Here is a 17,689-nt window from a genome sequence, read left to right as displayed (position 1 = left end):
CACGAGTGTGAAAGCACAACCAACATTCAAAAGTGACCAAAACATCAGCCAGAAAGCATTGGTACTGAGATGTGGTCTGTGGTCAAATTGATTGTCATTCAGTGTTGCTTCCTAAGTGGACAATTTGATTTCACAGAAGTTTGATTTATATTCTGTTGTTTAAGTGTTCCCTTTATTTTTTTGAGCAGTGTATTACAAAGTTTACTTATCTTCGTTTGTACTATAATTAGAGCACTCCTGTGTACATTTGACTTTACGTCTTTCTGGAAAATAACTCTTCAACTCAGTTTTCTTGCATACTGCAGCTGAATTTCCTTGGTACTTTTCTGCAATAACTTACCCTCTTCCATCAAGAGAAGCATCCCCACATCATGCCAGCACTACACTCTATGGACTTGGCAGCATTTTTTGGTTGGATGCAATTTGGTTTATACTTTTCTTTTTTCCCCATAGGCAAACATCATCCTAAGAAACCCTATTTTATGGATCCAAAGTGAAACAAGAGATACTAAACTTTTCTGTAGACCGGATTCCTAAGAAACAAGAAGCCTCTTCTGGTGCTCCGCCTGGCACTGTAATGGGCATTAAATAGATACAGATACGACGAGCGGATCAGCTTTCACGTGTTGACAAATTCCATGTAATATCCTGTTTACCAGATTCTCCCCTCTCTAATCTTCCCCTAATCTTTTCATAAGCTTTGCCTGACAGGATTCTCTTCGGCTTCATTGTTGTTGAGCATGTTCCCCTACATTAGGCTCGTAACATAATTCTGTCAGATGCTGCGTACTCTGGAGACATAATAAAAATAAATTATACACTTTTCGTGGGAAACATTGTATAATTTATCGGTCTCGAGGCCATTGGATCCTCATAGAGATTATATATTGATAGAAGATGTGTTTGGATAGTTAAGCCTCATAATAATGGCTCATACCCCATAGCGGTGCAACCACATAATGACATAAGGGAATCAGTGTCATGATATATGGCTGATCAATAACATAATGGAGGGTCAGTTTACTGCAACGAAAAATCATTCACAGAAGATAACATTTATGTTTTATTGGTGTTTAATTCCAAGCCACAAAATATCCAGATCTACACATGTCCAATCATTTATTCCATATCACACAAACTCTCCGTGTGCCATAGATAATACATTGGATAATTAAAAACAAATAACCTATGGACGGTATGTGCAGCAATATTAGGAAACCTGTCATGAAGATTTTACCAAACTAATGAACCGTAGTAAAAACGATACCTTTCTTGTAGTAATCCAATGTGATATCACTGAGAAATCAAAGCTTGGAAGCCACATGTGAATTGGCTTGGAAGTGCAACATCACGTCCAAGAGCACTTCTCCATCCACTCTTCATACACCACAGGACGTAGTCCCACATGGCAAATACAGCCCCATTTGGGATCACTGATGAGACATTTTAAACATCGGTGCACACTTTCAGGTCTTTTTAACACTGCATGCCCCAGACATCAGCCTGTACCAGTAGATCACATGTATGATGTGGCTCATAGATCTACGTATGCACCCAGGAAACAAGCTGACTCTGTACCTGATATGTATAGGGAGATGCTTCCTTTCTTGGGATGACCCCCAGTCTTCAGGGAAAGGGGTTTGTTTTGGGGTCCCAACAGGAAGATGCTTTACAGTAAGTACAGGGAGGGTGGACCATTATAAATGGATGCTATGTAGTTAAGTACTGATTAACTTTCCTAGAGGAGACTCACTTTCCTATCAATCAATGCTGGATATGTCAGGTAGGACAAAGTCCAATCTCTTCACCAAACTTGGCACGTATCCCTTGAAATCTAGTATAACCCGGCAAACCTTTTGCGTTTCTCAAAATTAAAATCACAGGATCAAATATCAACAACATCTGTCCATTGACTAAAGCAACCATCGTAGTTCCAGAAAACAGATGAAAAATAGATCATTGAGTGCAAAGGGGGTTACTGTCTTGAATCTGTAAATCCATTGTTTCCTCATGTACCATATTTTTTGATCCACTTCTCACTTCCAAAACTATGAAGGTCAAAACCCTATCATTATCGATCTTCTTTTCTTCTCTCGGTCATCTTTTCTCTCTTAGAAATCAACAATTGGGTTCTGTCTGCCATCATGGTCCACCAGTGTGGGAAGAATTTAGAACTCACCGCAGATTACCCCGAGCTAGGAAACAATCCTGTAAGTAAAAATGTTGTCAGTGTTTCCTCTGGTTCAGATGAACTGTGAACGCTGCAGCTGATCAAAGCTGTTGATTGGCTGCAGCGTTCAAGTGATAACTTGCTAGATATTGAGGTTAGGAAACCAGTGAAGAATGCAGTGCTGAGTATAAAGGAAAGGTGTCTCAATGATGTTTTTTTTTTTTTACAGCTCCGAGATCATTACTAAGTGGTTGTCCACAACTCTTTTAATGATAAAGAATGAAATCCTCCAAAATGAAAGCAAAAGTAGGATACAGACGATCAAATAAGAGTGCAGCATGCCAAGGTTCTACTAATATTAACTGTTAGAACCTAGAAATTGGGAGGTTTGATACAATTTCAATCAAGTAAAATTTATTAGAAATGACAGCTTTCCTTTCAGTGACACAAACCTGAGTATATTACATACACCGTGAAAACTAGACTTGTCAATCAGACTACTAGAGAGAAGAGTGATTTGTCACTCTAGAAAACATGTTTCCACTGCTCCAGAGTGCAGTCACTGTGCGCTTTACACTACTCAATCCAACGCTTTGTATGGTTCTTGGTGATGTAAGACTTGCATGCTGCTACTCATGAATAGAAAACCATGTCATGATGCTCCCTATATACAGTGTTTGTTTTTATGTTAATACCAGAGGAGGTTTAAACTCTGCAGTTTTGCAGCAGAGCTATGGTCACTTTTATCCCTTCTGTTCCCCATCATCTGTGACCCCACTCTGAAACATTAAGCTGTCTTCACTTCGAGACTGAGTTGCGGTTCCTAAACGCTTCAACATCTCAATAATATCGTTCACGATTGTCGAATATTTAGGAGGGAAGAAATGTCATGAACTGACTTGATACAATGGTGACATACAATTGCCGGACTGCACTGGCATCAGTGAGCTCTTGAGTATAAGCCATTCTAAGGGTACTGTGACAAAGTCACTGGCAGAGTACTGGAGGGGAGATGTTTCACTGTTGCTGTTAGCTTCAGTGAATTGAAACCTAGTTTTCTCCAGCATGTTATGTGTTAAACCGCCATTTTAAAAGGGATTGGTTTTTGTGAATGACTATAGTGCGGGTGGGAGGTCATTCACCATATCTCCACCCCAGGGTGTAGCCTGGGCTATAAATAGCCAGCCTTTTGACTCAGGTGTTGTTTAGTGTATGGAGAGGCTAGCTCCAGAGAGAGGAGTTCTGCTTTGTGTTAACCTGGACCGTGTGTTATTGTTAATCGAGTGGCTGGACCCCGGACGATGTAAGGACTTTTCTGTAACTTTTTCTTTACTGTTATGACAGAAGGGCAGCGTTTATTTTATGAACTTTACCGTGGTTTATGCTGTTTTAAATAAACCACCAAGAAATTTAAAGAGACAGTATTCCATGTCTACATCAGAGTGCAGCAGAGCGAGCCAATCTACCACAGTACATTTACAAGACTGTATTTATGGTCAGAGTGCCATCTGTTCAGTTAGGCTTTTCAGATTACTTTTTTTTCACACCGAATGTCCATGTGAAAAAAATGAGATCTGAGACTTACTTATTCATGTCTGGGGGTGCGCAAAAACCCCATACGGAAAACAAAATAGCATCCGATTTTTACATTGCCACTCTTAATAAAATTTACAAGATCAAATACAGTTCCCTAAGTTAACTAATGAAGTATAAAAACGGATAGCAGATGGATGTCATATGGATGACAATACAGATGGAAATCATCCATTATAATAATAATAATAATAATAGTTTATTTTTATAGCGCCAACATATTCCGCAGCACTTTACAAATTTTAGGGGGGACTTATACAGACAATACAGAATAAGCATATCTCATATCGAACGGAGTGAGGGCCCTGCTCGCGAGCTTACAGTCTATGAGGAAGTGGGGGAGACACAAAAGGTAAAAAGTACATATATTGTATAATGCAGCCTTGATATACTGAATAGGATAAATAATAATACATGGACTGGTCGCCAGCCAGTATGTGTGCAGTCCTGACAGAGGCTTTTATGTGCATGGTTGGTTTGAACCCGAAGTTGAAGAAGATTTTAATATGGGGGAAAGCTGGGATGGACAGAGTGTGTTTAGGTGATAAGCCAGTCTAAAGAAATGTGTTTTTAGGGTTCGCTTGAAACTGTGGGTATTGGGAATTAATCGAACTGTCCTGGGTAGTGCATTCCAGAGAATTGGCGCAGCACGCGAGAAATCTTGGAGACGGGAGTGGGAAGTTCGGATTATGGAGGATTTTAGTTTCAAGTCATTTGCAGAACGGAGGGCACGTGTAGGGTCCATTTATTCTGGATGAAAATCAGACAATTTTTTTTTTATGCGCTCATGTGATCTTAGCCTTACACAAATGATTTACACACGTGACAAGGGACTAAATGAAATACCTGAAGTCTATGATTTAGGGATCATTTAGGGATCATTTAGATATCAGTTTTTTCTGTCCTTTCTTTTTCATGGATAGCACTACCTATGTAAGTCTAAGGGGTGGTTCACATGTCCAATTTTTCCCCCTGACCAAGTGGTCTGCACAAAAGCACAGACACTTGTCCAATATTAAACCGAGCGTTGGATCAAATGCGAAAATGCAAGTGTATGGACCCGTGAAAAAAAAAAAAATCAGCCAGTACGTGGATGTCATCTGTGTGCAGTCCGTCTTTCACAGGCTGTTTGATATGAGAAGGTTGAGAAACCTCAATCAGTTTATTTTCATCTGAAAAAAACTGATGAAACTCTAATCAAACACTAATGAAAATCTGATCAAAACCGCTGATGAATCTCGGACCGTTGCTTGCATACGAGAAAAATCACTAACAAGTAAAAGAACCTTAAGCGATGTGTCTCAATACTTTTGTACGTATGGTGAATGCTGCAGATTTTTCATCTGAATTTGCCTTGTTTTGGCAGTGAAGAGGTTTTACCAAATCTCATGAACTCAATGTGGAAATACGTAATTTGGCAATAATGTTTTTTTATTTTTCATTTTGTTAGCCGCTTTTTTTTTCCCAGAAAACTTTGTACCAAAATATTCACCAAAAACCATACAATTTGTTGTGAATTTGCCAGTGTAGATTTTATTGTGTTTCCACATGGATATTCTATGGAAATTTTCTGCAGCAAATCTCATATGCGTGAACATAAGTGTCCCAGGGAAACCGTGACAGAGAGGGGCCAGAAGGCGGCAGTTTCTGGTTTCACGCACTCCTGCACCGGTTAGAAGTACTTCACCGTCTTATTAAAACAGTGCAGGTTATTTTCCTTGCCAGCATTGCATGGGTTAACCTGTTCAGTTGAAGCTCCTGGAGCTTTCCTACTTGGATTGTCTCAGCTGTTCAGTGTTGGTCACTCCCCTCTGCTACAGCTGAAACCAGAAGTTTACATAAACTATATAAAAAGATACCTATGCATGTTTTTCTCAATATCTGACATGAAATTAGAATAAACCTTTCCCGTTTTAGGTCAATTAGGATTACCATCATTTTTAATATTTGCCAAATGACAGAATGAGAGAATGTTTTAAAACATTTTTATTACTTACTGCAAAGTCAAAAGTTTACATACATTTCATTAGTATTTGGTACCATTGCCCTTAAACTGAATAACTTTTGTCAAAAGTCTGAGATATCCTTCCATAGTTGGTCAGAATTCGGGCCCATTCCTCCTGACAAAACTGGTGTAACTGATCCAGGTTTGTAGGTCGCCTTGCTCACACCTGCCCTTTCAGCTTTGCCTATAAATTTTCAATTGGTTTGAGATCAGGGCTTTGTGATGGCCACTCCAAAACATTGACTTTGTTATCCTTAAGCCACTTTGTTACCATTTTGGAAGTATGCTTCGGGTCATCATTGTCCATTTGGAAGACCCATTTCCGCCCCAAGCTTTAACTTTCTGGCTGATGTTTTGAGATGTTGCTTCAGTATTGCCACATAATCTTTTCTCTTGATGTCATCTATTTTGTGAAGTGCACTAGTCCTTCCTGCAGCAAAACCCCAAAACATGATGCGGCCATCCCCGTGTTTCACAGTTGGGATGGTGTTCTTAGGCTTCCAAGCTTCTCCCTTTTTCCTCCAAACGTAACGATGGTCATTATGCACAAAAAGTTCAATTTTAGCTTCATAACACCACAGGACATGTCTCCAAAAATTAAGGTCTATGTTCCTGTGTGCATTTGTAAACATTAATCTGGCTTTTTATGTTTCTTTTGGAGTAATGGCTTCTTCCTGGCAGAGTGGCCTTTCAGCCCATGTTAATACAGTACTCGTTTCACTGTGGATATTGACCCAATCTTTCCAGCTTCTGTCATCATCTTCACAAGGTCTTTTGCTTTTGTCCTTGGGTTGATATGTACATGTGGAACCAAAGTACATTCATCTCTGGGACACAGAACCCGTCTCCTTCCTGAATGGTATGATGGCTGGACATTCCCATCTTGTTTGTACTTGCATATAATTGTTTGTACAGGTGAACGGGGCACCTTCAGGTATCTTGAAATTGTACCCAAGGATGAGCCAGACTTGTGCAAGTCCACAATTCTCTTGCTGATATCTTGGCTGATTTATTTAGACTTTCCCAAGATGCTACACAAAGAAGCACTGTGTTTCAGGTGTGCATTAAAATACATCCACAGGTGTGTCTCTAATTAACTCAGATGTTGCCAAAAAACCTACCAGAAGCTTCCAAACACATGACAACATCATATGGGCAGTCCAGAATTGTTTAAAGGCATAGTAAACTTAGTGTATGTAAACTTTTGACTTTGCAGTAAGTAATAAGAATGCCTTAAAACATTCTCTCTCTCTCATTATTCTGGCATTTGGCAAATATTAAAAATGATGGTAATCCTAACTGACCTAAAACGGGAAAGGTTTATTCTAATTTCATGTCAGATATTGAGAAAAACATGCATAGGTATCTTTTTATATACAGTATGTAAACTTCTGGTTTCAACTGTATATAGGTTTAAATTTTTCACTCTTTGTTTCATTGCAGCCAATTGGTAAATTCTAAAAAGTTCATTTTTTTTATTAAAGTACACTCTGTACTCCATCTTGACTGAAAAAAACAGAAATGTAGAAATTTTTGCAAATTTATTAAAAAAGAAAAACTGAAATATCACATGGTCATAAATATTCAGACCGTTTGCTCAGTATTGAGTAGAAGCACCCTTTTGAGCTAGTACAGCCATGAGTCTTCTTGGGAATGATGCAACAAGTTTTTCACACCTGGATTTGGAGATCCTCTGCCATTCTTCCTTGCAGATCCTCTCCAGTTCCGTCAGGTTGGATGGTGAACGTTGGTGGACAGCTATTTTCAGGTCTCTCCAGAGATGCTCAATTGGGTTTAGGTCAGGGCTCTGGCTGAGCCAGTCAAGAATGGTCACAGAGTTGTTCTGAAGCCACTCCTTTGTTATTTTAGCTGTGTGCTTAGGGTCATTATCTTGTTGGAAGGTGAACCTTTGGCCAAGTCTGAGGTCCAGAGCACTCTGGAAGAGGTTTTCATCCAGGATATTTCTGTACTTGGCCGCATTCATGTTTCCTTCAATTGCAACCAGTCGCCCTGTCCCTGAAGCTGAAAAACACCCCCATAGCATGATGCTGCCACCACCATCTTTTACTGTTGGGATTGTATTGGGCAGGTGATGAGCAGTACCTGGTTTTCTCCACACATACCGCTTAGAATTATCACGAAAAAGTTCTATCTTCGTCTCATCAGATCAGAGAATCTTATTTCTCATAGTCTGGGAGTCATTCATGTGTTTTTGAGCAAACTCTATGTGGGCTTTCATGTGTCTTGCCCTGAGGAGAGGCTTCCGTCGGGCCACTCTGCCATAAAGGCCCGAGTAGTGGAGGGCTGCAGTGATAGTTGACTTTGTGGAACTTTCTCCCATCTCCCTACTGCATCTCTGGAGCTCAGCCACAGTGATCTTGGGGTTCTTCTTTACCTCTCTCACCAAGGCTCTTCTCCCACCATTGCTCAGTTTGGCTGGACGGCCAGGTCTAGGAAGACTTCTGGTGGTCCCAAACTTCTTCCATTTAAGGATTATGGAGGCCACTGTGCTCTTAGGAACATTGAGTAATGCAGAAATTATTTTGTAACCTTGGCCAGATCTGTGCCTTGCTACAATTCTGTCTCTGAGCTCCTTGGCCAGTTCCTTTGAGCTCATGATTCTCATTTGGTCTGACATGCACTTTGAGCTGTGAGGTCTTATTTAGACATGTGTGTGCCTTTCCAAATCAAGTCCTATCAATTTAATTAAACACAGCGGGACTCCAATGAAGGAGTAGAACCATCTCAAGGAGGATCACAAGGAAATGGACAGTATGTGACTTAAATATGAGTGTCTGAGCAAAGGGTCTGAATACTTATGACCATGTGATATTTCAGTTTTTCTTTTTTAATAAATTTGCAAAAATTTCTACATTTCTGTTTTTTTCAGTCAAGATGGGATGCAGAGTGTATTTTAATGAGAAAAAAATGAACTTTTTAGAATTTACCAAATGGCTGCAATGAAACAAAGAGTGAAAAATTTAAAGGGGTCTGAATACTTTCCGGACCCATTGTATATATTCTCGCCTCTGGCACTTAAGAGATTGCCAGTGTTAGTTTTGCTGCCTGGTTCTGCAGTTGGAGGTGTACTTAGTGGTTGGAGGAGGCATTTGGATATTTATTCAGGAGACTGTTGCTTGGAGTTTGTGTGCACATCCTCATCCTCTCCGAATTAGTTTCTCCTTTTAACTGTGTCCCACTCTGTTGTTTGGTTAGTGTATTTTGTATGGTTGGTATTTTCATTTATCCCTGCCTTTCTTCCCTTGTTTGTCTGGTTTGGGTGTTCCTATACACTGCTGCTTCCCACCTCCCTGGGTGGGGGAAGGGACATGTAATGTTGATATATAAGAGCATAGCAAGGCACGAGAACCCGGCGTTTCCACCTTCAGGAGTAATACAGGGGACTGGGATAGTCTAGGGCGCCCCTAGTTCTAGGGCGCCCATAGTTACTGCATGACAATAAGCTTGTGACAACAGCCCGTGTGTGGCTTCTCTTTTAGTACAATGAAGGAGCAGAACAGACCTGAGAGAAGAGAAATCAGTAGTTTAGAAACTTTGTTCAATTCTGTTGACTTTCTAGCTTAAAGGGGTCAGTAAGGCTTATTTTCTTATTTTTGTATAGGGCAAGTTTGGGGAGAACAAAAAAATAAATCTGAAAAAACATTTTAATGGATAAACATGCATCTGAACAGTCTATGGTAACTAACATTCTTGACCTAGTCGTAAACTATGCAGTAGAAAACCAGTGATAAAGTATTCTGCCGAAGTAACTGATGTTAATAGACTATTTTAAACTTGTAAAGTGTATACTGTACATATATATATATATATACATATATATACACACACACACAGACACACACATACATACATACTGTGTATATATATATGTAAAAGAAAGAAAAAACAGAATACAATCTAAATAGCAAAGAGAATCATGTTCTGAATTGTTATCTATAGTCCTCCTTTATAACGGTAATTATATCAGACATGTCAGATGTAGATCTCGATAGTACAACCACCACCACCTTAGAGGAGGAGATGAACTGGGAAGTGTGTCATGTGGCCACTGTCAGGTTTTTTATAGTGGAAGGAGCTCTAAGAGGGTAGGGTATGAAGAAAGCCATTTTCGAGTTCCATGTATGTCAGTTTTGGAGGCTGTTTCCATTCAATACTTTTGCTTAATTCATGCACCTGTAATATGTATGAGATTAAAAATGCCTATCCTGTTGACAGGTTCCCTTTTAAGAGTCGTGTTTACAAGGCCTTGAGCCACTATTGTCAGGTACTCAATGTTTCTTTAATAAAACTGAATTAAATGTATAGTAATGAATTCACTGAGGAAACAAAAAATCTGAAAACTTTAATGGAATAATTAAATTACTGCACATAAAATGTTAAAGCAAAAGTGGTAAATCCGAATATAAAAATAGCTTTATATCTTGTGCGCTGCCCTGCACCACCAAACAGAAGAATATAAGCTTTGTACCACATTGGATAAGAGCAAAGTAATCGAGGCGAGAGTGACAATATCCCATGTAAGAAGTCTAAAAATAATCCAGGGAGGCAGAATATTTGTGTTTCAAAGATGAAATCTTGGCTAAAAATACCCATTTATATATAAAAATGCATTATCTGATACATCTTACTATATATAATCATCTGCCTCATTTTATAATGTACTCTTCATAGAAAACACAGGACTCCATATTGTGAAGCTTTCACACAATATTCACAGCCTTTTAAAGGGCTTTACATATTGGTGCCAATGATTCTAGCAATGCCTTAAAGAGAACCTGCCACCTCCTCTGATTGTCTGATTTAGTAAATAATTGTATCCCCCATTAAATACCTATTCAGGAATATCTCTTCTGTATTAAAAATGTATGAATAAATTGACAACTATCATAGGGGTGTGTCCCCAGCTGGTAACACCCAGATGACATTTTATTCATAAATGTCTGAGAAGAATAATAGGAATGATAAAAAGTAGAGAGCCAACAAAAAGTGTTCACGAACAAACATGTCTAAAGTGGTAAGAGATCCTCTTCAATGCACATTAGAGACGACGCCACTGACACCAATGCAACTTCTGAAGCAGCAATGTGTCTGAGGGAACTCTCGGGGACTTCTACTGCGGGCACTAGTTACAATCCCAGCGCATGGATTCCCACTAATGTTATATGTCAAAACGTAAAGGGTTAATCCCAACATGTATATATGTGCATATACATATATACACACACACACACATATATATACATACACTGTGTGCAGAATTATTAGGCAAATGAGTATTTTGATCACATGATACTTTTTATACATGTTGTCCTACTCCAAGCTGCATAGGCTTGAGAGCCAACTACCAATTAAGTAAATCTGGTGATGTGCATCTCTGTAATGAGGAGGGGTGTTGACTAATGACATCAACAACCTATATAAGGTGGGCTTAATTATTAGGCAACTTCCTTTCCTTTGGCAAAATGGGTCAGAAGAGAGATTTGACGGGCTCTGAAAAGTCCAATATTGTGAGTTGTCTAGCAGAGGGATGCAGCAGTCTTGAAATTTCCAAACTTTTGAAGTGTGATCACCGAACAATCAAGCGTTTCATGGCAAATAGCCAACAGGGTCGCAAGAAGCGTGTTGGCCAAAAAAGGCGCAAAATAACTGCCCATGAATTGAGGAAAATCAAGTGTGAAGCTGCCAAGATGCCATTCGCCACCAGTTTTCCCATATTTCAGATCTGCAACGTTACTGGAATATCAAACAGCACAAGGTGTGCGATACTCAGGGACATGGCCAAGGTAAGGAAGGCTGAAAAACGACCACCTTTGAACAAGAAACATAAGATAAAACGTCAAGAATGGGCCAAGAAATATCTTAAGACTGATTTTTCAAAGGTTTTATGGACTGATGAAATGAGAGTGACTCTTGATGGGCCAGATGGATGGGCCAGAGGCTGGATCAGTAAAGGGCAGAGAGCTCCACTCCGACGACGCCAGCAAGGTGGAGGTGGGGTACTGGTATGGGCTGGTATCATCAAAGATGAACTTGTGGGACCTTTTCGGGTTGAGGATGGAGTGAAGCTCAACTCCCAGACCTACTGCCAGTTTCTGGAAGACAACTTCTTCAAGCTGTGGTACAGGAAGAAGTCGGTATAGTTCAAGAAAAACATGATTTTCATGCAGGACAATGCTCCATCACATGCATCCAACTACTCCACAGCGTGGCTGGCCAGTAAAGGTCTAAAAGAAGAAAAAATAATGACATGGCCCCCTTGTTCACCTGATCTGAACCCCATAGAGAACCTGTGGTCCATCATAAAATGTGAGATCTATAGGGAGGGAAAACAGTACACCTCTCGGAACAGTGTCTGGGAGGCTGTGGTGGCTGCTGCACGCAATGTTGATCGAAAACAGATCAAGCAACTGACAATCTATGGATGGCTGTTGAGTGTCATCATAAAGAAAGGTGGCTATATTCATCACTAATTTTTTTGGTTTTTGTTTTTGCATGTCAGAAATGTTTATTTCTAAATGTTGTGCACTGATATTGGTTTACCTGGTGAAAATAAACAAGTGAGATGGGATTATATTTGGTTTTTATTAAGTTGCCTAATAATTCTGCACAGTAATAGTTACCTGCACAAACAGATATCCTCCTAAGAAAGCCAAATCTAAAAAAAAAAAACACTCCAACTTCCAAAAATATTAAGCTTGGATATTTATGAGTCTTTTGGGTTGATTGGGAACATAGTTGCTGACCAATAATAAAAATAATCCTCTAAAATACAACTTGCCAAATAATTCTGCACACAGTGTATACACAGGACAGGTGATAACTTGCAGATTGGTAGAAAGAGGCTTTAAAATATCTTCATTCTAACGAGACATTTAAGAGCCCCGTTCTTGGGATCGATGGGGTCCCCCACAGATCCGCAAGTCATTACCTATAAAGGTGATAACTTTAAAATGTTAGGAATAACCCTTTAAAAGGACCTGTCATTTGCTCCAAAAAATTGTGTTAAGTATTTTGTAAAAATCCCTGAGCTCCCTTGCTACTGCTGCTCTTTTCCGTTTTGCGCAGCATCATTCCAATGCGGAAATATTCACATTTGTTGCTTTTGGAGCACAGTATGTGAAATCTCTGCTGGCACACCAACTGGGCGTTTCTTTAGAGTCTTCTCTGGAGGCGTGCGCTTTCACCTCTCCCTCCAGCTTGACAACTGATCCAAAAAGCTCATGCAATGCCGAGCTGTGATCATCTCAGAGGGCGCGGTGAAAGTACACGCTCCCAGAGAAGGCTGTGAAGAAACGCCCAGTTGGTCTGAAAACAGAGATTTCACATACGGCTCTCCAAAAGTAAGAAATATGAATATATCTGCAATGGAGTGAGACAGAAACAAAACAGAAAAGAGCAGCAGAATCAGAGAAGCTTAAATATTTTTACAAGGTATTCAACTCATTTTTTAAAAAAAATATTTTAATGTGCAAAATACAGATACTCTTTTTAAGAAGTGTCAAAACTAAATTATTTTGTTTCATAAGGTTTGTGAAATATGATACAAAACTAAAAGCTCAGTCACACGTCAATTTTTCTCGAGCAAGTGCCGTCCATGTTTTTCACGGATAGCATTTGTGCCCAGGATAGACTATGGAGCTGTTCACATGTCCGTGATTTTTTTGCGGAGTGGTTGGTGCAAAATCGCAGAGACACGTTTGATGTTGATCAAACTTAGAGATGAAAGTCTGTTAGTCCGAGAAAAACTCAAACAGCATTTTGATGCCATCCGAGTGCTGTACGTTTTTCATGGACTGATAGGAAGGAAGAGAAACTGTTTTTTTTTTCTCATACGAGAAAATCACTAACGTGTGAATGAGGCCTGCCTGTTGAAAAACAAGTTCTACAGGATACCTGCTTGCTGCCAGCGAATATAATCACAAGCCAGAAATTCATTGTGAATATGTCCAGCTCACGCAGCTGCTGGGCTTGTTTCAATGTACTATTACTAGAATTTGTTTTCGTCCCCAGCAGTTGTGTGAGCAGGACTAGGTTAGGATGGAGTTTCAGAATCAAAAATGTTTATATTCACTAACAGCAAGCAGTGATCTGAAAACGATCAGGAATTTAAACTGTATATTAGACTGGTCAATGTCTTCAAACAACAGGAAGCAGTATAAAGACTGTGTTGGGACTAAATACTCTTTTCATGTGGGCTACAATGAAATTTTCTTTCTGGCCTTTCATCCTTTAGTGACGATGTCTACTTAAAAAAAAGAAAAAAAAGATTCACAGGGCTGTAAAGCGGTGGCTGGAGACTGTGAAGTCCAGGCGGTGCAGAGATGTAGCCAGGGCGGCGTAGAGGTGAGACGTATTGAAGCGAAGGCAGTACACCGGGCTGCTGGTGGGAGAAGACAAGGAGAAGGACTAGAAGACAAAAAGAAACATTATAAATAGATGAAAACAGTAAATGCCACCACAATTAACATGGGGAACCCCTGCTGTTTTCTGAGGATGGAAACCTTACTTTTACTATTCCTACCTTTAGAAAGCTTGGTGGGTTATGCATTCTCTACCAATATTCTTGCCAATATTAATTGGGTATTTGGCATGCCCCTGTGCTGAGCCTCCAGGGACTGCTGAGGTCATCAGAGAAATTCAGGCCTAGATTTATTCTTTGGTGTGATACCCGGATCATTATAAGCCAGTGATGTCATTGGGATTATGGGTATTTATTAAACATATAAAATGTTACCCATACTGGATCAGCTAAACTATACCATACAGAGCTCTCTCACACTTGTGTCCAACCCTTTCCAGACGTATACATTGGATATTGGATGTGCAAGTATGGAGCGGGTTCAGGAGCTGAGCCTGCTACATACACAGCAGCAAGTACTGATTGAAAGCTGCTTATAACTACCATTATCACCAGGTGACGATAGGTTGTCCTGGCAGCCGGGGGCCTAATGAAGACCCCGGGTTTCCCTCCATTGCATGGTAATGACAATAAACTGCAATACAGAAGTAGTGCAATGCAACAATGCGATATACCAGTGATTAAGTAATTGAGGATTCATGTTCCTGAGGGTGGTTAAAAATGTAAAACAATTAGTTTAAAAATATTTGGAAAGAATATACTACACTTCTCCACCACCCCAAAAAAAATACCCCAAGAAACATAAATGAAAAGTTATAAAATCAAAAGTCCGAATACTTAAAATATCACATTATTTATTCCACACAGTGAATGATGTAAAAAATAAAAAAAAAATGAGAATTTCAGTTCTTTGGTCACCTAATTAAGTTCTATGTATGCCAAAATAGTATGAGTGAATAAAACTGCAGCTCGCCTCCCAAAAAATGCCATCCAAGTGCCAAAGAAAAAAATTAGTTTGGCCGTCATATTCTGAGACCCATAACTTTTTTAGTTTTCTAAGTTTAAATACAGGAGCAAAACATTTTATATATATAATTTTTTTTAAAATTTTATTTGGTATAACCACAATCGTAATGATCTGCAGGCTAAAGCTGACATATTTCAGATCCCCCCGTTTTTTTTCTAGTGTGTATTTCTGAATACATATGATAAGAGCGTGACCTCTGTGCTTACCTGTAAACACTGATTCATTCTTCTGTCCCACAGTCTGACGACTCCATAGTATGAGGATCCGCTGGCTATCATATTGTTCCCGTCACTTTGTATGCAGTACAGCGCGCTGTCATGCGGTTCCTCCCATTCGCTGACACACCTCCTGAGAAGGTCAGAGATTTTGGTGTATGGATGAATTGGAGTTGATAAATGAATCCCAGCTTATTACAGACTTCAGGCAGCGATGGCGCACAGTCTGGTCCCCCAGAGACCAGGGAGTGACAGAGGAGACGTACATAGAGCTTTATCTGGCCTTATCTATCTAGCTGTTACTACCTCGACCACCCTCAAATGATGAGATGACAGTGCTCATTCTGTCCCAGTCTATACAACAAAACTGAGCTACAAACACCAGTAAGTGTCTGGCTTTTGTGGCCGCTCTACAGACCAATGGAACATCTTGAATACTTGAATACTTTTTTTTATGAATAAGAACATAAAAACACTGCCTTGTTTCTGTACATAAGTAGTAGATTGTAATGACTAAGGACTCTATGGTCTGAAACGCGTCTGCCCAGGAATTTTCTAGCCCCCTCTGGGGTTGTGACATATTGCTGTGAGATACCTGTTTTTTAATCTTTATCTACTAAAACTTGGATTTTACATACGGTATTTCTGAGGCTGCATCTATTCTGCTATTGATACGTAGTATCCATGGGCCAGCAGCACGGGTAATACATGACTACTATGGGTTCTTTAATAAACTATGAAATAACGATAAAAAATAAAGAAAATAATACTTAATATACAGGGTCACCATGAGGTAAAAATATCCCAGTACTATCAACCCTCACATCAGGCTCTGAAACCTCGCTATGGCCACCGCGGAGTGCACCTTAAGGGAGACACGTTCCTCAGAGAAGGAGCTTACCCTATTGATGATTATATTTCCTACACTCTTAGGTCAAGAGCAGCTGAAGAGCAGGAAATCCCAAAGTACCCCTTTGTGTGGATCAATAGCATTTTAAGTAGCTTCTCTTGGCAGAAGGGAAGCGTACCGTTGACTCTGCTTCATCTGTTCTTGTACTGCAGCGTCTCTCAGGAAGCATACCGTCTCTCACAGCATCTCACTTTTTAACTTCAGAGAGTTTCTGTCCTTATTAATACAGATAAATCTAGCACATTAGCACTACTGCCTCGTAACACTGGGGTCATTGGTGTCATTCTGACGCATAGAAACCAGCCAGGTCCTTAGCTTCTCTCCGGTGGCAAACTACTGCTTTATCCCGGTGCTCAAGCTATTGTTCCTAACTCATCTTGAGGTTTCTATATACAAGTAGATGTTTCTTGGTGGGGAAAGAGGAAAAGGCTACCACCAGACACCATGGGAACTTGCTCGTCTCCTATAGCCATCAGCCATGTTGAAGTCCAATTATGTTCCAATTAGATGGTAACCAGCTCTGGCTGACATTCATCTAAAGTGTATGGTCCATTTAAGGCTCTGTCCACATCACGTCAAAGAGTACCTACCCCCAATCTGGGACTGCACATTTTATGTAATTAAACTGTGGGCAGCCCCAGATTGCTTTTGTTAATGCATGATATTTCTAAAAAAAATCACCAATCAGGTGGGTCCCTAATGACCTCCAAAAGGGTCCGAGTTTCTAGCAAAAGTCAGGCCCAAACTTCTGTGTTGTGGGATCCTGGCATGCAGATCAGGTTCCCACAAGTGTCTGTGGCTATTCCTGTAGTGAGAATTCACAAGGTTTTGTTCTTTGCACTAACTGAGCACTGTTCTGTGCGTTTCTAAGATGTTACCGAATGGTAATCGCTCTAGAGGGATAGTCACACGGCCCGTATTACTCAGACGAGGATAGCAACGCAATTCTTGGACTGGCTGTCAGCTTTTCTGACCCAAGCGTGACAGCTGCATAGAAATATATGCGGTCACACTCGGGTCGGGTGAGCCAACGGTCAGTCTGAGCAGTGCGTTTCATTCCTCGTCTGAGTTATACGGTTGTCTGACTCTTTCCTAATCATGTTAATGTTCGGTAACAGCTTCGTAATATACATGACAGCGCTCGTTTAGTGCAAAGAGCAAGGAGAACCGCAGGGGCTGTGGCATTCCGCTACACACGCTGTGATCCCACAACCCACAAGTTGATAGAAAGTCGGGCCAGTTTGGTGGACATTAGGAATCCTTCTGGAGCAATTTTTTTGATACATGATATTTAGAAAAATCCCCAATCTAGCGTTGCCCACTGTTTTATTAAATAAAAATGACAGCCACAGATTGGTGGTAGATTCTCTTTAAGCCCTGCTCTTGGCA

The 17,689-nt window shown here is 40.1% G+C and overlaps 1 protein-coding gene across 1 annotated transcript in view; it reads right to left on the bottom strand.

Moving 5' to 3' along the window:
• Positions 1-10,111: 10,111 nt before the first annotated feature.
• Positions 10,112-17,689, bottom strand: part of FBXW4 (F-box and WD repeat domain containing 4) — a 216,438-nt gene continuing 208,860 nt past the window's right edge. The window contains exons 8-9 of the mRNA XM_073685282.1: positions 15,382-15,523; positions 10,112-14,195 (exon numbers count right to left, since the gene is read on the bottom strand). Coding sequence (XP_073541383.1) covers positions 14,058-14,195; positions 15,382-15,523 — 280 coding nt within the window. The 3' untranslated portion in view covers positions 10,112-14,057. The remainder of the gene's footprint in view (positions 14,196-15,381; positions 15,524-17,689) is intronic.

This window comes from Phyllobates terribilis, unplaced genomic scaffold (assembly GCF_046119375.1).
Source record: "Phyllobates terribilis strain yellow unplaced genomic scaffold, ASM4611937v1 Scaffold_5__5_contigs__length_657084704, whole genome shotgun sequence".
NCBI lineage: Eukaryota > Metazoa > Chordata > Amphibia > Anura > Dendrobatidae > Phyllobates > Phyllobates terribilis.
Note: the sequence above shows the minus strand (reverse complement) of the source record. Positions and strands in the feature narration are given on the sequence as shown.